This window comes from Bos indicus x Bos taurus, chromosome 3 (assembly GCF_003369695.1).
Source record: "Bos indicus x Bos taurus breed Angus x Brahman F1 hybrid chromosome 3, Bos_hybrid_MaternalHap_v2.0, whole genome shotgun sequence".
NCBI lineage: Eukaryota > Metazoa > Chordata > Mammalia > Artiodactyla > Bovidae > Bos > Bos indicus x Bos taurus.
The window spans coordinates 97974563-97997036 of NC_040078.1; the positions used below are offsets into that span (position 1 = coordinate 97974563).

The 22474-nt window shown below is 37.3% G+C and overlaps 1 protein-coding gene across 2 annotated transcripts in view; it reads left to right on the plus strand.

Moving 5' to 3' along the window:
• Positions 1-22474, plus strand: part of SPATA6 (spermatogenesis associated 6) — a 171405-nt gene that overhangs the window by 63680 nt on the left and 85251 nt on the right. For both annotated transcript variants that reach the window (XM_027537325.1, XM_027537324.1), the window contains exons 4-6: positions 5516-5557; positions 6607-6731; positions 19367-19447. In XM_027537325.1, coding sequence (XP_027393126.1) covers positions 5516-5557; positions 6607-6731; positions 19367-19447 — 248 coding nt within the window. The remainder of the gene's footprint in view (positions 1-5515; positions 5558-6606; positions 6732-19366; positions 19448-22474) is intronic.

Sequence of the window (22474 nt, forward strand, 5' to 3'; positions counted from 1 at the left end):
GCACTACCTGAATGCCTCTGTTGTAGTTGTAGTTTATAAATGTTTGTTTCTTTATTTTATTTAATGTTTGTCTTTTCAACACAATGTCAGATCATTGAGGAAAAGCACTGTATCAGTTATTTTTTTCCTTATTACAGCCCCAATTTATGAGTAACAAGGAATAGTTACTATTTCTTCTATATGCTAACTATTTCTTCTATATTCTAACTAAATTGGGCATATAGTTATTGAGTTAAATGACTGAGATTTCCCTTGGTTGAAAGTAACAGAATTTAAAGGAAGAAAAAGATTTGTCTCATTCATGGGTTCTTAGAAGGGAGGAAGGATGTAATTTATATTTTGTTCTTATTTTTATAAATTTATTATAAAGTATTTCAGACATATTAAAAGTCTAAGGAGTTGTATAATATACCCAGCTGTGCCCATCACTCTGTTTAAGAAGTAAACTTAATTTATATTTATAAAAATATATGAGAAGAACAGAAATATGCCTCTGTAAATATAGTCAACTGATCTTTAACAGAGGAGCAAAGACAATACTGTAGAACAAACGTATTTATAGATTCTTCAGTAAATGGTGCTAGAGCAACTGGACATACACATTCAAAAAAGAATGAATCTAGATACAAACCATATACCTTTCACAAAAATTAAAACTCCTAATGGATCATATATTTTTTTGGAATTTGTTAGACTTACTTATCCTCTGATTTGATGTCAATATTAAAAGAAACACACATGTAGAAAGTTATGGTGACTACAGAAAACCAAATATGAAACATCTCAGAAGTCCCTCAAAGTCACGTTAGTTAGTTTGATAACTTTTCAGCAGCAATAGTGGAAGCTGTATGAGAGTGGGATATCTGTAATGGCCTGAAAGAAAACAACTGACCACAAATCCTACACTAAACAAAAAATATTTTGTAAGAGTGATTGTACAACAGACCTTTAGACACACAGTTGAAAGTGTGTGCTACCAGTCAGCTTACCGAAGGAAATTCTAGAGAATATATTTCAGGCAGAAGGAAAATGAAGATCATAGATGCAAAAATGATAGTAGAAAAATGAAAGTCATTTTGTATGAATAAATATAATGAGCATTGACTGCTTAAAAAGGTAATTATGAAAGTTAAAAAATACGCAGAGTTAAACTAACAGCAACCTATCAGGCGTAATGAAAAAGGTATTTTTATAAGGTGTTAACATTAAACTTTGATAAAAGGATACATGTAATATTTTCAAGGGTAACTGCTTAAAAAACACAATTTGAGCATAAAAATTCCAAACATTTGGGGTTTTGGAATAATTTGGAATAATTCTTTTTAATAAATTCAAAGCAGGACAAAGTAGATAGAGGTAGATGTAGATTCAGAAGTAATTCTCATTAAATGTAAGTGGATTAACTTCCAATTAAAAGATAAACATTGTCAGACTGGATTTAAAAAACCTAATCAAGTAGTTTTTAAGACTTAGATATAATCCTTGGGAAAAAAATGTTCAAGAGGCTCATGTCATATTGATAAAACTTAACTAGGAAGACAATAGTTTCCAGTTTGAACAGATCTAATAGTATAGCCTCAAAGTAAATGAGATATAAAGACCAACTGTTACCAACTGCAATGGGAGATTTAACACCCCTTTCTCAGTAGTTATAGAACAACCATAAAATCAATAAGGATATAGAAGATTAGGACAAAAGGATTACTATGTTTTTGCATGGACATATATAAAATGCTAATCAACACCTTCCAACTACAAAATTATTTCATTTGATCATATTTTAAGCCACAAATTCAGTCTCAAATTTCAAAGCATTGAAACCATAATCATGTTTTCTGATCACACTGTACAGTTAAATTTTAGCTTAGAAAGCAGTAACAGAAAGACAACTAGAATATTGCCTTGTGTTTGGAAATTAAATTTATTTCTCAGGAACACCTGGGTAAAGAGGAAAGCATATAAGAAACTAGAAAATGTTTTGTATTGAATTATAAAAATATTATAGAACAAAAGTTGTGGGATGCAGCTGTAGTAGTACTTAGAGGGAAATATATACTCTTAAATGTATATTCTATCAGCTTCCCTCATGAATCAATTGGTTAAGAATCCATTTGCAATGCAGGAGACTGCCTGCAATACAGTAGATACAGGTTTGATCCTTGAGTTGGGAAGATCCCCTGGAGGATGAAATGGGAACCCACTCCAATATTCTTGCCTGGAAAATTCCATGGATAGAGGAACCTGGTGGGGTACAGTCCATGGGGTCACAAGAGTCTGACACAATTTAGCAACTAAACCACCACCACCAATGGATCATAGACCTAACTGGAAAATGCAAAACTATAAAACTCCTAGATGTTAGCACAGGAGAGAAATCTAGATGATCTTGGGCATGGTGATATGTTTTTAGAGACAACACGAAAGACACCATAGTTGTTTTTGAATGAAACTATGGAAGAAATAATTGATAAGCTGAAACTGATAAGTTAAAAACTTCTGCTCTGTGAAGGGAAAAATAAAGAGAATTAGAAGACCAGCCACAGACTGGATGAAGATATTTGCAAAAGACACACCCGATAAAGGACTATTATCTAAAATATGCCAATAATGCTTAAAATTCAATGATAAGAAAACAAACAACCTAATTAAAAAATGGGTCAAAAGCCTTAATTGATACCTCACCAAAGATATACAGGTGGCAAACAAGCACGTGAAAAGATACTTCACATATCACTAGAGAAATGCAAATTAAAACAATGAAATTGCTGTACATTCCTTAGAATTGCCAAAATCTGGAACAGTGACAACATGAAATGCTAGCGAGGATACAGAGCAACAAGAACTCTCACTTATTGCTGGTGAGAATGCAGAATGGTGCAGACACTTTGGAAGACAGTTTGGTGGATTTTTTCCAAAAGCTAGCGCATCCTTTCCATATGATTGGGCAATACTGCTCCTTGTTTTTTATGCAAAGAAATGAAAATTTATGTCTACACAAAAGTCTGTGCACATGGATATTTATACAGCTTTATTCATAATTGCCAAAACTTGAAAGCAGTTGATGTCTTTCAATAGGTGAAGGAGTAAACTGTGGAATATCCAGACAATGGTTCAGCAATAAAAAGAAATGAGCTATCAAGCCATCAGATCAGATCAGATCAGTCGCTCAGTCGTGTCCGACTCTTTGCAACCCCATGAATCGCAGCACGCCAGGCCTCCCTATCCATCACCAACTCCCGGAGTTCACTGAGACCCACGTCCATGAAGTCAGTGATGCCATCCAGCCATCTCATCCTCTGTCGTCCCCTTCTCCTCTTGCCCCCAATTCCTCCCAGCATCAGAGTCTTTTCCAATGAGTCAACTCTTCGCATGAGGCCAAAGTACTAGAGTTTCAGCTTTAGCATCATTCCTTCCAAAGAAATCCCAGGGCTGATCTCCTTCAGAATGGACTGGTTGGATCTCCTTGCAGTCCAAGGGACTCTCAAGAGTCTTCTCCAACACCACAGTTCAAAAGCATCAATTCTTAACAACACATAAAGTGAAAGTGAAGTGAAGTCACTCAGTCGTGTCCGACTCTTTGTGACCCCATGGACTGTAGCCTACCAGGCTCCTCTGTCCATGGGATTTTCCAGGCAATAGTACTGGAGTCAACTGTCATTTCCTTCTAACAACACATAGGAAACCTTAAATGCGTATTCCTAAGTGAAAGAAGCCAATCTGAAAGGCTACATACTGTGTGTTTTCAAGTACATGTCATTCTGGAAAAGATAAAACTTTGTAGAGACAACGAAAAGATCAGTGATTGTGGTGGTGGTGGATTGTGGAGGGGAGAGAGGTAAATAACCAGAGAGCAGAGGAACAGGGCAGTGAAAAATACTCTGTATGGTATTATAATGATGGATAATGTCATTATTAGGACTTCCCTGTAGCTCAAACGGTAAAGAATCTGCCTGCAATTCAGGAGACCACGGTTTGATCACTGGGTTGGGAAGTTCCTCTGGAGAAGGGAATGGCATTCCACTCCAATACTCTTGCCTAGAGAATTCCGTGGACAAAGAAGCCTCATGGGCTACAGTCCATGGGGTCGCAAAGAGTCGGACATGACTGAACAACTAACACGCAATGTCATTATTACATTTGTCATATGCAGATGACACCATCCTTATGGCAGAAAGTGAAGAGGAACTAAAAAGCCTCTTGATGAAAGTGAAAGAGGAGAGTGAAAAAGTTGGCTTAAAGCTCAACATTCAGAAAACGAAGATCATGGCATCTGGTCCCATCACTTTGTGGGAAATAGATGGGGAAACAGTGGAAACACTGTCAGACTTTATTTTTTTGGGCTCCAAAATCACTGCAGGTGATGACTGCAGCCATGAAATTAAAAGATGCTTACTTCTTGGAAGGAAAGTTATGACCAACCTAGATAGCATATTCAAAAGCAGAGACATTACTTTGCCAAAAAAGGTCCATCTAGTCAAGGCTATGGTTTTTCCAGTAGTCATGTATGGATGCGAGTTGGACTGTGAAGAAGGCTGAGCGCTGAAGAATTGATGCTTTTGAACTGTGGTGTTGGAGAAGACTCTTGAGAGTCCCTTGGATTGCAAGGAGATCCAACCAGTCCATTCTGAAGGAGATCAGTCCTGGGTGTTGTTTGGAAGGAATGATGCTGAAGCTGAAACTCCAGTACTTTGGCCACCTCATACAAAGAGTTGAGTCATTGGAAAAGACTCTGATGCTGGGAGAGATTGGGGGCAAGAGGAGAAGGGGACGACAGGATGAGATGGCTGGATGGCATCACCAACTTGATGGACGTGAGTTTGAGTGAACTCCGGGAGATGGTGATGGACAGGGAGGCCTGGCGTGCTGCAATTCATGGGGTTGCAAAGAGTTGGACACGACTGAGCGACTGAACTGAACTGAACTGAAACCCACAGAGTGTACATCACTAAGAGTGAACTTAAGTTTCACTACAGCCTTTGGGCATTTATGACGTATCGGTGTAGGTTCATGCTTGTTTAAAAAATGTGCCGTTCCTGTGAATGATAGTGGGGGAGGCTGTGCATGTTTAGGGGCAAAGGGTATATAGAGGCAATCTGTGTGCCTCTGTCTCAATTTTGTTGTAAACCTAAATAAAAGTACTCTAAAAAATTAAGGCCTTAAAATCAGGAAAAAACCTAGAAAAGATCAATTTCTACTACAGATTAATAAATCTATATGATAAAGAGCAACCAAAAATACACACAGTATACTAAGATATTGGAGAAGGAAATGACAACCCACTCCAGTATTCTTGCCTGGAGAATCCCGTGAATGGAGGAGCCTGGTGGGCTACAGTCCAAGGGGTCACAAAGAGTCGGACATGACTGAGCGACTTCACTTTCACTTTCATACTAAGATATAAACATATGTGTAGTCTACTGAAAATTACTTTGGCTTTTATGTACTTCTGTGGTTAAAGTAGTTATTGTTTATTATAAATTTGTTTATTTAAGGAAATTTTTCTTTAAACTTTCAGATGATACAGCATTGTTTGAGTTGATTCAGCTAGTTCCACCAGGTACTGTATTGTATTTTGATAAGGTAATTGACATGTGAACCCATTTTAATGAAATGCTTTTTAAAAATGTCATCTTTTCCACTTCTTGCCACCTTAAGAGCAATGTTGAGTTTCTAGCATTGGTCCACTCTGTGTGAAATGTCAGTAGGCCAAAATAATATATACGGAAAGATTGACATAAATTATATGTGAACACGTTGTTCTAAAATTGAATAAATAATCATGATTGAAAGTGAAAAAAACCTGATATCATCCTAGCATATTTTGTGACATTCATAAAAATTAACATCTTAAAAGTTCTTGTGATTTTTCTAAAACAGTATGCTTTTACTGATAAAGTAGTTCATTATCTTTGTTTTGGGGTATTGGCTGTTATTAGAAATGTCGGGGAATTAAAACTGTACCTAAGCAGTATAGATCCCTGTGGTAGGTACAGTTAAAACCTGAAGGATAGTTATATTTATATTATTGATTTCTATGATTATAGAAGACTCTATCTTAAGTCCTTATTTTATGTGAGTCACAGGAGGCTATATTTTGTTGAAAGCTAGTAATCTAACATTTTTGAGTGTCACATATATACCTAATTCTGGTAACCACAAATTCTAAAAAATGTATATATATTTTTCAACATGTAGTCTAATGTCTTACAATGGCAGGTAGAAAGGAATGGAAGATAGCAAAATAAATTGTGGAGATGGTAATTAAGTTTTTGATGTGTAAATATTATGTCAGTTTTATATGTTTAAAATGTTTTTTTTTTTTCCCTAGGAATTCATAGGTACATAAAAAATTTACATGAATATCCCCTTTCTACAAAAGGGGAGAGAGAATCTGTAGTATGTATGACATCTCCTATAAGGAAATGTGTTAATTCATTTAACATAACTTTATTTTAATTTTTTTCCTTTTATAGAAAAAAATTAAAAGCATGACCCTGAAGCAGGTATTTCTTTAAGGCATCAGGCATTATATATTTGTACTTGATGATACTGTTTCTAAATAGCATATTTTGTTATAATTTGAATCATAGGATATCTTTCTTGTAGTGGGTGAAACATTGTCTACATATGATGAGAATACACGAGATTTCATGTTCCCGGGTCCAAATCAAATTTCTGGACACCATGATTCAAACCGCCAGGTTACCATGAGGAGGATTTCTGGCCTTCGAGTAAGTGCTTACTATTTTCTGAATCAAATTATCATGCAGGATCATTGCCAAAACTACCACATAGCCGTTAGTACCTGAAATGTGAAGAACTAATTTAAAGTTTAATTCTGTTTAAAGCACAATTGTGTTATGAATCTATGCTAAGTCACTTCAGTCATGTCCTACTCTTTGCGATGCTATGAACTATAGCCTACCAGGCTCCTCTGTCCATGGGATTCTCCAGACAAGACCACCAGAGTGGGCTTCCATGTGCTCCTCCAGGGTATCTTCCCGTCCCAGGGATTGAACCTGCTTCTCCTGAGACTCCTGCATTGTAGATGGATTCTTTACCTCTGAGCCACTGGGGGAGCCCTATGAATTTATGATGTTATTGTAAACGTATTGAAACCTAAATAAAAATAATTTACCAGAATGCATGCATCTACTTTTCAAAATTAACAAGTATTATTTTACCTTACATTCTTCAGATTTCTCTCCTCTTCTCCTTATCTCCCCTCCCCACTGGCCCTATCTGTCTCCTTGTCTCTATTTTTATTCTCTCTCTTTATTTTTCTCTCAAAAAAAAGTGACCAATAAACATTTGAAAAGGTACATAATCCCATTAGCATTTAAAGTTCAAATTTAAACAGATGATTTCGTTTTTATAGCTATAAGATTGGTAAAATTTAATAAATCTGACAAATACCAAAAGTGTGGAAAAGTGGATATGTGTATGTTTGTATGCTGTGTGAAGTGGAACAACCATAATTCAGAATTATCTAGTAAAGGCAAAGATTCTCATAGCACTGGTCTTCTAGGTATATGTCTTTGAGATATATTCTGTCTGACATACTAAGAACCTTCTTAGGAATGTTCATTTGTAGCATTATTCATGATAATGAAAAATGGAAATAATTTAAATGTCCATTAGTAGGAGGTTTTTGTTGTTTATTTGCTCAGCTGTGTCCAACTGTTTGCAACCCCATGGACCAAGCTTCCCTGTCTTTCACCGGCTCCCAGAGTTTGTTCAAATTCATGTCTGTTGAGTTGCAGGAGTTTATATAGAATAATTATTATATGTTCATATAATGGAAATAGATATTCATACACCTAAAAGTGAAAACTGCATTAGGTGATAGCCAACTCTCATCTTTTCCTAACAACCTTTTCAATATTCACTGGATGATTTAATCATATTTTTATTCCTGAAAATACTTTCTGTTAAGAGAGACTGAGTGCAGCCCCTGCTGTTTCAAAGAAAAAAAAAGTAAAAGTTGTCTAGGTGAAGTTTTTGGGATAATTTTTTTTTGCTAACTTTATAAAAGTAAGGAAATTAGCATGATATATGAGTCAGTATGGTAAATTAAGTAATATTTCCTGTAGGTCTAGGTTTTGATATATTCTATCCTCAGTTCAGTTCAGTTCAGTTGCTCAGTCGTGTCCAACTCTTTGCGACCCCATGAATTCCAACACACGAGGCCTCCCTGTCCATCACCAACTCCCGGAGTTCACTCAAACTCACGTCCATCTAGTCGGTGATGCCATCCAGCCATCTCATCCTCTGTTGTCCTCTTCTCCTCCTGCCCCCAATCCCTCCCAGCATCAGAGTCTTTTCCAATGAGTCAACTCTTCGCATGAGGTGGCCAAAGTATTGGAGTTTCAGCTTTAGCATCAGTCCTTCCAATGAACACCCAGGACTGATCTCCTTTAGGATGGACTGGTTGGATCTCCTTGCAGTCCAAGGGACTCTCAAGAGTCTTCTCCAGCACCACAGTTCAAAAGCATCAATTCTTTGGCGCTCTATAGGAGAAGGCAATGGCACCCACTTCCAGTACTTGCCTGGAAAATCCCATGGATGGAGGAGCCTGGTAGGCTGCAGTCCATGGGGTCGCTAAGAGTCAGACACGACTGAGCGACTTTACTTTCACTTTTCACTTTCATGCTTTGGAGAAGGAAATGGCAACCTACTCCGGTGTTCTTGCCTGGAGAATCCCAGGGACGGGGGAACCTGGTGGGCTGCCGTCTATGGGGTCACACAGAGTCGGACACAACTGAAGTGACTTAGCAGCAGCAGCAGGAAATAGCAAATTTCAGCTTGTTGAAATTTTAACAGTTCACTAGCAAATGTATTAAAATATACCTCCTTTGATATATTTTCCATGTTCTTTAGCCAAAAAAGACTTTAAAGCATGTTGCAGGACCTTTCTAGAAACTTGAAAGGAAAAATCCAATTTTAAAATTAGCTTTTTTTAAAGTAATTTAAAATGCTGTTTTGTACTAAATTTCACAATATAAACATAATATGGACCAATAACAGGTATTTACTTTATTGAATTTGAGTTACCTTTTCATATATCAGAAAAGGTTGGATTACTAAGGCAAAAAAATCTATATATATATTAAAAGATAAATTGGGGCATATTAAAAATTTTTAGTTTATTTGAGCAACAATTGATTTGATTTAGGCAGCATCTAATCTAGCAGATAGAAGCTCCAAGGAGCTGCACAAAGTGAAATACTTTTATATTCAGAAGGGTATAGAACAAGGAAATCATACTAGGCTAAAAAGTGTGCTGGGTGTTACAAGATTTGCTTCCTTTAGCTAATTAGGCTATTCCGGATGAATTGCTTTAAAATTCTATTTCTGGAAGAACAGAAACTGTAATTAATTTTAATCTGTTTGATGACATGGGGCTTAGTGTAAGCAACTCCAATTTGGGCCTCTTGTCTTGTTTTTAACAATATAAAAACTGAGACTTCTGGTGATGGTGGTGCAAAGAGTTTATCAGTTACTCTCACCACACAAGTATAAAACTGGACAAAATTGTCACAAACAACAGTTTCAGGGCACTGGAAAGTGATCAGCAATTAGGACAAATTAAGAAGTATCTTTGCTTGAATAACTACTAAGAGTTTTGGTAAAAATGGCAGAAGTATGTGGTCATCCAGCATAGGCTGCTGTCATACCCTGCATGGCCAGTGAGGAGTGTAGCTTCACCAAGCATGTGGCAGGGTGCAAAAGTCAGCAGTTCGCAAGCAGAGAGGTCAGAATGACTTTGGGGCAGTGATACTGTAATTTGTAGTAAGGAACATGTATTTGGTCTTCTTACCCCATTCCTAGCACAGAACTCATAAAGCCCTTGGAATTTCCTGTGTTTAAGAGTTAGGTTAATGAGATTTTTGGAGAGCTAGTTGGGAACCTAAGGATGGGAACTAGATGCCAGGGAAACCAACCACATTGGAACTTTCAGCCACATCTCTGAAGAAGAGAGGGGCTAGAGATTGAGTTCAATCACCAACGGCCAGTGATTTTATCAACCAAGCCTGTGTAATGAAGTGATTATAATACCCAAAACGATGCGGTTTGGAGAGCTTCCACATTGTGAACACTTGGAGGTACTGGGAAAGTAGCACAGAGGGTGAGGGCACATAGACTTCTGTGTATTTTGCTCTGTACATCTCTTCCATCTGCATGTCATTATATCCTTTTATATAAACTGGGAAACAGGAAGTAAAATATTTCTTGAGTTCTATGAGCTGCTGTAGCAAATTGATGGAACCCGCAGAGAGGGTTGTGAAAGCCTCTTACTTGTAGCTTATGGGTGACAACCTAAGACTTGTGATTAGCAACTGAAGTCAGATGGGAGCAGTCTTGTGGAACTGAGCCCTTAACCTATGGGATCTGATGCCATCTCCAGATAGTCAGAACTGGGTTAAATTGCAGAACACCCAAATGGTGTTACAGAGACTTGTGATAGTGACATCTTGATGGTGCTAGAAAACCCACACATTGGAATTGGTGTCACAATCATGGGGGTACATATCGTGGCTTTACCAGCTTAATGCAGACTATTCAGTTGGAAGCACATGAGGAAACCTACAGCTTTGCTAGGCTGATTGCAGTTCCAATTAGCAAGCTGCACACCTGCCAGAAAGTTGACTGGAAATGAGGGTGCAGTCAAAAGGCAGAAGCGAGCTTTCCACTCATTCCTTGCTGGCTGAAACTATGCATATTTGGGGGAGACAGTGGGAGTCCAACAAACAGGGAAAGCTGAGGGAACTAGAGACCTGCTGTATCTTGGAGGGCCTTTCCCCAGCCCACACACAGATAATCAGTAGAGTAGAACCCTTACAGGTTTGTTGGATGACCACTAGAAAGAATAGAAAAAAAGATATGGCACATATATAAATTGAACAGCAGAATAGCAGATGTAAATTCAATCACATCAGTTATTGTATTTAAATGTGAGTAAACAAAACACTCTATAATCAGTAGTTCATTGTCCTGGCAGGACACAATGCACTCCTCCTCATAATTCTTAGCATAGACAATCTATCTGGGTTTTAGGGCATCTTTCTGAACCCATCACTATAGCAAGAATTCAAGTCACATTTGGGCTTAAATCTTGGCACTGTCACAGACTGCCTGAGTAAACGAGACTGCTATACCTTGGAGATAGCATGTTTTTTGTGGATTAATGAATGCTTGTAAATGGTTACTATAGTAACATGGCACATAGAGAATGATCAATAAATATTAGTGATATGGTAATGGCCAGGGAGATCATAGCAAGGTGCTGTTTGTTATGGATGGTAGTGGTGATATTAATATCGTCTCTACACTGTGAACCCCATAAAAACAAAATCTGTGACTTTGTCTTTGATCTTAATTCTTAGCATTGTTCTTTGCATAAAGTACTTATATGCCTCTTGATTGAATTGAATAAATGAATCACATCTTACTGTAGACTTCATAGAGGAAACTGACATTTCAGATATGTGATTATTATATTTCTTTTGGTTAGGTTGTAGTGCCCAATTGTTTAGTCAAACATTAGTCTCGATGTTACTGTAAAGGTATTTTGTAGATGTGACTAATATTTATAGTCACTTGACTTTTAAGTATAGGAGATTACCCTTGATAATGTAGGTAGACCTCATCCAATTATCTGAAGACATGAAAAGCAAAGACTGAAGTTTCCCAAAGAATAAGAAATTCTGCCTCAAGACTGTAATATAGAAATCCCAAGTTTCCAGCCTTCTGGTTTGCTTAGAGATTTCACACTCAAAACTACAGTATCAACTTTGCTTGAGTTTCCAGTCTGCTAGCTTTCCCTATGGATTTTGGACTTGTCATTCTCACAATTGCATGTACCAATTCCTTAAAATAAATATCCATCTCTGTGTATATGCTAGTAATTTTGTTTCCCTGAAATCTCAACTGATACATATGGGTCTTGAAAGATCTAATTAATGGCTAAAACACCAAGTATTTACTGTATGACCAGCAATATATGGGGAGGGGTAAAGTGATAAGTTGCAGTCCAGGCTGTGGTAGTTATAAAATATGTGCTCAAACGGTTTGACACTCCTGTCTTCCAAATGCAGAGCCAACTCTGCTGCTCTTAAGTATGGACTCTACTTAGTGATTCTCACAGATACAATGTGGTGAGGTGACAGTGTTAGACTTTTGAGACCAGGTCATTAAATGCACTGTGGCTTCCTCTTTGCTCTCACTCTTATATCACTCACTCCTGGGGAAACCAATTGCCATGTTTGAGGACATTCAGGCACCTCTCTGAAGAGGGCAGAAGCTGGAACAGCTTTCTTGGAGTGTAGATAAGAGCTTGAAGAGCCTTGAAGAAACTGTCAAATGAATGTTTGCAGGAAAATGAGGTAAATGTTATTGGAAATTAGTGGAAGAAGGAACCCTTGTTGTGTGATGGTGTAAAGTTTAGCAGCCATGTAGGATATTAAAAATAACTTATGAAATGGGTGGTCTTTTTAAGGAGACTTTCTGACAGAGTGTTAGGGGGGCTCTCTGGTTTCTTACTGCTGCTTATAGAAAAATGTGAGAGGAGAGAGAAATGCAAAAGGAAATGCTGTTAATAATACAAAAAGGAGGTAGAACTTACTGTTTTTAAGGATTCTCAGCCTTCCCCCATGGCAAGTAATGCTGAAATTAAGGAATGACTTATGAGCAAAAATTATTCTAGGGCACTTTCAGGAAATTATGGTCTGATGGTAAAACCAAGGTTATAACTATAAAATCCTTTATTAAAATCTCCAAATATCTAAGCTGTTGCCTCAGAAAATAATTTAATGAGGCAGGTTTTATTCTACTTTATTTTTTGTATTTTATTTTTTAAATTTTTAATTAAAATTTTTATATAATTAAAAAATTGAAGTAAAGATGATTTACAGTGTTCTATTAGTTTCAGGTATACAGCAAAGTGATTTAGTTATCCATTTCTCTGTATATGTATATATGTGTCTATGTGCATCCATGCGTGCTAAGTTGCTTCAGTAGAGTCTGACTCTTTGCAAACCTATGAACTATAGCCTGCCAGGCTCCTCCATCCGTGGGATTTTCCAGCCAAAAATACTGGAGTGCGTTGCTATGCCCTCCTCCAGGGGATCTTCCCAACCTAAGGATGGAACTCACGTCTTTTGGATTACAGGCAGATTCTGTACCACTGAACCACCTGGGAAGCCCATGCATATGTATGTGTGTATATATATGTATATATACACATCTGTTTCAAATTCTTTGCCATTATAGGTTATTACTAGATATTGAATATAGTTCCCTTGTTGTTAAATCATATACATAGTAATATGTATCTGATTAATCCCATACTCCTAATTTTTTAGTCTTCCCATTTCCACTTTGGTGACCAAGTTTGTTCTCTGTATCTCTGAGTCTATTTCTGTTTTTTAAACAAGTTCACTTGCATCATTTATTAGATTCTACATATAAGTAATCTATAATGCTTGTCTTTCTCTGACTTATGGCACTTAGTATGAAAATCGCTAGGTGCATCCATTTTGCTGCAAATGCTATTATCATTCTTTTTAGTGGCTGAGTAGTATTCCATTGTATATATGCTGCATCTTCTTTATCGATTAATCTGTCGATGGACATTTAGGTTGCTTCCATGTTTTTTCTGTTGTAAATAGTGCTGCCGTGAACATCGGTGTGCATGTACGTTTTTGAATTAGAATTTTTCATCTTTTCCAGATACGTGCCCAGGAGTAGGAATGCTGGATCATATGGTACCTCCAATTTTGGTTTTTAAGGAACCTCTATACTATTCTCCAGAGTGGTTGCAATTTATATTGCTACCAACAGTGTAGGAGGATTATTTTTTCTCCACACCCTCTCTAGCATTTATTATTTGTAGAATTTTTGATAACAGCCATTCTGACTGGTGTGAAGTATTGCCTCACTGTAGTTTTGATTTGTGTTCCTCTAATAATTAGTGATGTTGAGCACCTTTTCATGTGCTTGTTGTAAATAAATCTAAAAATGAACATACAGATGGCCATTAAGGTCTTTTTAGGTCTTCTGCTTTTTTTTTTGTATTGAACTGTATGAGCCCTTGTTGATCCCATTACAGATACTTTCTCCCATTCTGTACATTGTCTTTTCATTTTGTTTATGATTTCTGTTGCTGTGCAAAAGCTTTTGAGTTTAATTGGGTCCCATTTGTTTATTTTTGCCTTTATTTCCATTATTAGAGAAGATTGATTCAAAAAAAAGTATTGCTGCAATTTATGTCAGAGTGTTCTGCCCATGTTTTCTTCTAGGAGTTTTATGGTATCTGGTCTTATATTTAGGTTTTTAATACATTTTGAGTTTATTTTTGTATATGGTGTTAGAGTGTTCTAATTACATTCCTTTACATGTAGCCATCCAGTTTTCCAGGTTTTCCCAGCACCACTTATTCAAGAGACTATCTTTTCCCCATGAGTGTCTGGGTTTATTTCTGGGCTTTCCAACCTGTTCCATTGGTCTGTGTGTCTGTTTTTATGCCAGTTTCATACTATATTGATGACTGTAGCTTTGTAGTGTAGTCTCAAGTTAGCATGATTCCTCCAACTTCATTCTTCTTTATCAATATTGTTTTTGCTATTTGGGGTCTTTTGTGTTTCAATACAAATTTTAAAATTATTCATTCTAGTTCTGTGAAAAATGCTGTTGGTGATTTGATAGGGATTGCATTGAATCTGTAGATTGCCTTGGTAGTATGGTCATTTTAACAATATTGATTCTTCCAATCCAAGAACATGGCATGCATTTGCATTTGTTTGTGTTGTCTCCAATTTGTGTCTTATAATTTTTGGAGTACAGATCTTTTGCCACCTTAGGTAGGTTTTATTCCTAAGTGTTTTATTCCTTTTTATGTCATGATAAATGAGATTGGTCCCTTAATTTCTCTTTCTAATAGCTCATTGTTAGTGTATAGAAATGCAACTGATTTTTATATGTTAATTTAGTATCTTGCAGCTGTACTGAATTCATTGATGAGCACTAGTGGTTTTCTGGTGGTGTCTTTAGGATTTTCTGTGTAGTATCATGTTATTTGCAAATAGTTTTATTTCTTCCTTCCAACATGGATTCATTTTATTTGTTTTTCTTCTCTGATTGCTGTGGCTAGAACTTCCAAAACTACATTGAAGAAAAGTGGTGAGAGTGGGTGTCTTTGTTGCCTTTCAGCTTTTCACCATTGAAAATGGTGTTAGCTGTGGCTTTCTCATATATGGCCTTTATTATGTTGAAGTATGTTTCCTCTGCGCCCACTTTCTAGAGCATATATATTATAAAAGGATGTGAAATTTTATCACATTTTTAAAGGTTACTTTCCACTTACAGTTATTATAAAATATTGGGTATTTCCTGTGTTGTGCAATACATACTTGAAGCTGGCTCACACCTCGTAGTTTGTACTTCTCTGTCCCCTGTCTCTAGATTCCCCCTTCCTTCCCCCTACTGGTAATGTGAAGAAAGTAGGGGAAACCACTAGGCCATTAAGGTATGACCCAAATCAAAGCGCTTATGATTATACAGTGAAGATGATGAATACATTCCAGGAACTAGATCTGATAGACAGAGTGTCTGAAGAACTACGGGTGGGGGTTTGTAACACTGTACAGGAGGCAATAACCAAAACCATCCCAAAGAAAAAGGAATGCAAGAAGGCAAAGTGGTTGTCTGAGGAGGCTTTATAAATAACTGAGGGGAGACGAGAAGCAAAAGGCCAGGAGCAAAGGGAAAGGTATTTTCAACTGAATGCAATGTCCCAGAGACTAGCAGGAAGAGAAAAGAAGGCCTTCTTAAACAAACAAAGCAAAGAAATAGGGGGAAACAATAGAATGGGAAAGACTAAAGATCTCTTCAAGAAAACTGGAGATACCAAGGGAAAATTCCATGCAAGGATGGACATGATAAAGGACAGAAACGATAACAATCTATCAGAAGCAGAAGAGATTAAAAGAAGTGGCAAGAATACATAGAAGAACTACACAAAAAATCTTAATGACCAAGATGTTTTGGTCACTCACCTAGAGCCAGACATCATGGAGTGCGAGGTCAAGTGGGCCTTAGGAAGAATTACTATAAACAAAGCTAGTAGAGGCGATGGAATTCCAGCTGAGCTATCTCAAATCCTAAAAGATAATGTGATGCTGTTAAAGTGCTACACGCAATATGTCAGCACTCAGTATGTCAGCTACACTCCATATGGCCACCTTAGCAGTGGCCACAGGACTGGAAAAGGTCAGTTTTCATTTCAATCCCAAAGAAGGGAAATGCTAAAGAATGTTCAAACTACTATACAGTTGGGCTCACTTCACTTGCTAACAAGGTTATGCTCAAAATCCTTCAAGCAAGGCTTCAGCAGTACATTAACTGAGAACTTCCAGATGTACAAGTTGGTTCTAGAAGAGGCAGAGGAACCAGAGATCAAATTGACAACATTTGTTGGATCATGGAGAAAGCAAGGGAGTTCCATAAAAACAACTACTTCTGCTTCTTTGACTACACTAAAGCCTTTGCCAGTGTGGATCATAACAAACTGGAAAATTCTTCAAGAGATGTGAGTACCAGACTACCTTACCTATCTCCTGAGAAACTTGTATGTGAGTCAAGAAGCAACAGTTAGAATCAGACATGGAACAACGGACTGGTTCAAAATTAGGAAAGGAGTATGATAAGGCAGTGTATTTTCACCCTCCTTATTTAACTTATATACAGAGTACATCATGTGAAATGCCAGTCTGGATGAATCACTAACCAAAATCCATATTGTCAGGAGAAATATCAGCAGTTTCAGATACGCAGATGATACCACTCAAATGGCAGAAAGTGAGGAGGAACTAAAGAACCGCTTGATGAGGGTGAAAGAGGAGAGTGAAAAAGCTGCCTTGAAATTCAGCATTCAAAAAACAAAGATCATGGCATCTGGACCAGTCCCTTCATGGCAAATTGAAGGGGGAAAAGTGGAAACAGTAACAGATTTTCTTTTCTTGGGCTCCAAAATCACTGGGTTGGTAACTGTATCCATGAAATTAAAAAACACTTGCTGCTTGGAAAGAAAGCTATGACAAACCTAGACAGCATATTAAAAAGCAGAGACATTACTTTGCCTATAGGTCTTGTATAGTCAAAGGTATGGTTTTTCCAGTAGTCATGTATGGATGTGAGAGTTGGACCATAAAGAAGGCTGAGTGTCAAAGAATTAATGCTTTCGAACTGTGGTGCTGAAGACTCTTGAGAGTCCCTTGGACTGCAAAGACATCAAACCAGTCAGTCCTAAAGGAAGTCAACCCTGAATATTCTTTGGAAGGACTGATGCTGAAGCTGAAGCTCCAATCATTTGGCCACCTAATGCAAAGAGCCTACTCATTGGAAAAGACCCTGATGCTGGGAAAAATTGAAGGAAGTAGGAAAAGGGGGTGACAAAGGATGAGATGGTTGGATGGCATCACTCACTCAATGGACATGAGTTTGAGCAAACTCCGGGAGATGGTAAAGGACAGGGAAGCCTGATGTGCTGCAGTCCATGGGGTCATAAGGAGTCAGACATGTCTTAGCCACTGAATAAGAATAATAACAAAGTGATTCCTGTTTGCCTCTTGTATTCTATAGTGATTATCCTGTCTGCCACATACATACCTTGATTATATGTGGGGCACATAACTTGTTTCTTTATTAGTTCATATATATTTAATTGTAAGGAACTATATTCTTGGAACTGTACTTAAAGAACCATACTGGAGATGGCTAAATAATGGTTTGATTTAGATGTCAACATCCTGGATTTCAAGCTGGTGTTTTAAAAGGGTGAAACTTTTTCCTTTCCCTTTCTTTCTATTTCCTTCTGTAGGGCATGCATTTATTTTACACATGAGAGAAATCTAAGTAATTTATGAACAAAGAGTGAATTGTGATTGTCTAAAAACATGCCCCCCCCCCCAATTTTCATGCCCTTCTGCTAAAAATGTAGTCTGCTTCTTTTGTTCTAGAATGTGGATTGTACTTAGGAGCCCTAATGAATAGAAAGTGACAGAAGTGACAGTGTTAGACTTATAAGACTAAAGCATAAAAAGAATTGTGTCTTCTTCCTTGCTTTTCTTTGGGAGAACTAGTTACCATATCATGAGAACGTTCAAGAAGTCCTGTGGAGAGGTGTGTATGATAAGGAGCCATGTCCTCTTTTTTAAAAGATGGAAAAGAAGTGAGTCCTCCAGTCAGCAGCTGTGTGAATCTTAGGATGCAAATCCTCTTGGCTCAGACAAGCCTTCAGATAACTACAGCCCAAACAATGTCTTGCTCAAATCCCAGGAGAGATTTCAAGCCAGAATCACCTAGTTCAGCCTCTTCCAGATTGCTGACCCTTAGAAACTATGTGACATAATAAACGTGTAATGATGTTTTAAACTGCTAAGTAACATGCTTTGCAACAATAGATAACTAATAAATAAGCATAGTGGATATCATCAATAAAAGTATGTTTGCTGAAAAAGTCATCCACTTAATTCATAGGTAGCTCATATTTAACTTTTTTGTAGTGTATAATGTTTGAAACTTTAAAGTTAGTAAGTCAAAGACAGGGTAAGATGTTTGACTTCCATTATATTAGAATGAAGCAGCCCTGGGCACAGACAACTCTGTATCTTTGATGTTTTGATGAATTATAATTTGCGTGGCTGTCATTTGTGTGCTTCCAGATATTTTCTCAGGTACTTTGTGACTGTTCCTTTGAATTTTACCATTTTTCTCTACTTATCTCAAAACAGTGTTTAAGCTGATGATTGAAATGTTGCAAGAAATAGAAACCAGATTCATTCATTCATAGATCTGGATTTAAGCTTCATTATGGGAAACACTGTTGGAAGAATTGGTAGAGACTTATCTGTCTTCTATATTCAAGAACTATATACCCAGGAGCTGTGAATATTTTTTAGCATCTAGAGACTATGAAAGTATTTCTTGATTATGTAGTTATGTATGTCTCAATTTGTAAGAGTTCAAAGAGTTGGAATCCATTAAGTATTTTCACATATTTAGAACTTTAATATTATTATTAACAATCTTTAAAATTTTTTATAGGGAAATACTTGAAAATGAAAAATTTCTTAATTTCTCCATAAAAGCGATATAATCACTTGTAAGTGAATCATCAGCAGTGAAACTGTTTCTTGATAACATTTAACATTAGTTTGTTGTCTTTATCCTTAATAAGAAGTTCAAACTAACAAATAAAGCAGCTGAACCTTGATAAATGTTTGTTACTATAGGTTTTATTTTCATCAATAATAATTATCTTTTTAAAAGTTAAAATGTCTAATAATACCCTGTCTTTTCTCTTCAGGGAATTGCTCCAAAGCTGGAATTTTCTACAACCTCAGTGATTACTGAATGTCTGATAAGTTCAAGGAAGTGCCGCACTCAGGTTAAAATAATTTAATTAAAGTATTTAATGATTTAATGTATTAGTTCATATTTATTGTTCATGTGGCAAGTGCTATTTTTTTTTATTTTGGCAGCAGTTCATTTCACATTTTTTGGATCTTTCAGTTCAGTTAGTTCAGTTCAGTCACTCAGTTGTGTCCGACTCTTCACAACCCCATGGACCACAGCACGCCAGGCCTCCCTGTCCTTCACCAACTCCTGGAGTCTACTCAAACTCATCTCCATTGAGTCGATGAGGCCATCCAACCATCTCATCCTCTGTCGTCTCCTTCTCCTGCCTTCAATCTTCCCCAGCATCAGGGTCTTTTCAAATGAGTCAGTTCTTCATCTTAGGTGGCCAAAGTATTGGAGTTTCAACTTCAACATCAGTCCTTACAATGAATACTCAGGACTGATCTCCTTTAGGATAGACTGGTTAGATCTTCTTGCAGTCGAAGGGACTCTCAAGAATCTTCTCCAACACCACAGCTCAAAAGCATCAATTTTTCAGTGTTCAGCTTTCTTTATAGTCTGACTCTCACATCCATACATGACTACTGGAAAAATCATAGCCTTGATGAGACAGACCTTTGTTGGTAGGGTAATATCTCTGGTTCTTAATATGGTGTCTAGGTTGGTCATAATTTTCTTTCCAAGGAGTAAGCGTCTTTGAATTTCATGGCTGCCATCATCATCTGTAGTGATTTTGGAGCCCCCCAAAATAAAGTCTGTCACTGTTTCCACTGTTTCCTCATCTGTTTGGCATGAAGTGATGGGACCAGATGCCATGATCTTAGTTTTCTGAATGTTGAGCTTTAAGCCAACATTTTCACTCTCCTTTTTCACATTCATCAAGAGGCTCTTTAGTTCTTCTTCGCTTTTTGCCATAAGGATGGTGTCATCTGCATATCTGAGGTTACTGATATTTCTCCCGGCAATCTTGATTCCAGCCTGTGCTTTATCCGTCCCAGCATTTCTCATGATGTACTCGGCATATAAGCTAAATAAGCAGGGTGACAATATACAGCCTTGACGTACTCCTTTTCCTATTTGGAACCAGTCCATTGTTCCATGTCCAGTTCTCACTATTGCTTCCTGACCTGCACACAGATTTCTCAAGAGGCAGGTCAGGTGGTCTGGTATTCCCATCTCTTTCAGAATTTTCCACAGTTTATTGTGATCCACACAGTCAAAGGCTTTGGAATAGTCAATAAAGCAGAAATAGATATTTTTCTGGAATTCTCTTGCTTTTTCCATGATCCAGTGGATGTTGGCAATTTGATCTCTGGTTCCTCTGCCTTTTCTAAAACCAGTTTGAACATCTGGAAGTTCACGGTTCACATATTGCTGAAGCCTGGCTTGGAGAATTTTGAGGATTACTTTCCTAGCATGTGAGATGAGTGCAATTGAGCAGTAGTTTGAGCATTCTTTGGCATTGCCTTTCTTTGGGATTGGAATGAACACTGACCTTTTCCAGTCCCATGGCCACTGCTGAGTTTTCCAAATTTGCGGACATTGAGTGCAATACTTTCACAGCATCATCTTTTAGGATTTGAAACAGCTCAACTGGAATTCCATCACCTCCACTCGGTTTGTTTGTAGTGATGCTTCCTAAAGGCCCACTTGACTTTACATTCAGGATGTCTGGCTCTAGGTGAGTGATCACACCACCGTGATTATCTGGCTCGTGAAGATCTTTTTTGTATAGTTCTTCTGTGTATTCTTGCCACCTCTTCTTAATATCTTCCGCTTCTGTTAGGTCCATACCATTTCTGTCCTTTATTGAGCCCATCTTTGCATGAAATGTTCCCTTGGTATCTCTAATTTTCTTGAAGAGATCTCTAGTCTTTCCCATTCTATGTTTTCCTCTGTTTCTTTGCATTGATAACTGAGGAAAGCTTTCTTATCTCTCCTTGCTATTCTTTGGAACTTTGCGTTCAAATGGGTATATCTTTCCTTTTCTCCTTTGCTTTTCGCTTCTCTTCTTTTCACAGCTATGTGTAAGGCCTCTTCAGATAGCCATTTGCTTTTGATTTTTTGCATTTCTTTTTCTTGGGGATGGTCTTGCTCCCTGTCTCCTGTACAATGTCATGAACCTCCATCCTTAGTTCATCAGGCACTCTATCAGATCTAGTCCCTTAAATCTGTTTCTCACTTCCACTGTATAATCGTAAGGGATTATATTTGAATCTTTAAGGCAGTTATCATAGGTATTTAGCATTTTGTTTACATGTTAATAAGTGTTAATGTGAAAAGCTTGTTACAGTTGGTAGATGGTACATTGACTTACTTACTTCATGGTTTTTTTTTTTTTGTTTTAAATGGAAAGAAATTAAACTGCCAGAAAGATGTTGGGATCAAGAAGTCCCACAGAGAACCAGATTGGAGGCTTCTATAAATCTTAAAGAACTTAAAGTTCAAAGGATTTGCTAAAAAGTTCCCTTTTTATCAAATGGGACCACAGGTACTCAGACTGGGTTATAGGTGTTTAGTAGGTATAGCTTCTTGAGTGTTTCTGATTCCTTAAGGGACTGTTGCTTGAGTTTGGTGGCTGTTCTAATGCTATCAGATCAAGAGAAGCTTGGCTATTTCAGTTTAAGTACCTTCTATGTTTGTAAAAACTGTCTTTAGCAAACTCAGATATCTGGATCTAATACTCCATTTTGGTCCAACTTTCTGCTGAGTCACCAGGCTCATCTTGCTACCCTGTCCGCAGATGATCTAACAATGTCCAGGCATTACTCATACATATGTGGCTGCATTATGACCAGGTAACAATGGGCAGCCTGTGACGATGAGCCAGGACTATATAAAGCCTAGTGGCCCCAAACAGGGCAGGACTGGACCTATGGTGGGAAAACTAGAATGTTAATTTCCTACATCCACAGTTTAACAGTAAATTTTCTCAGGGTGACAACAAGCTAAAAAAGGTAAAATATAGTTTTAAGATTATCAAGGGGATCTTTTTTACTTTGTTTAGCAAGACATTTGCTATGTCAGAGTTTAGCCTAATTATTTTTCTTTTAAA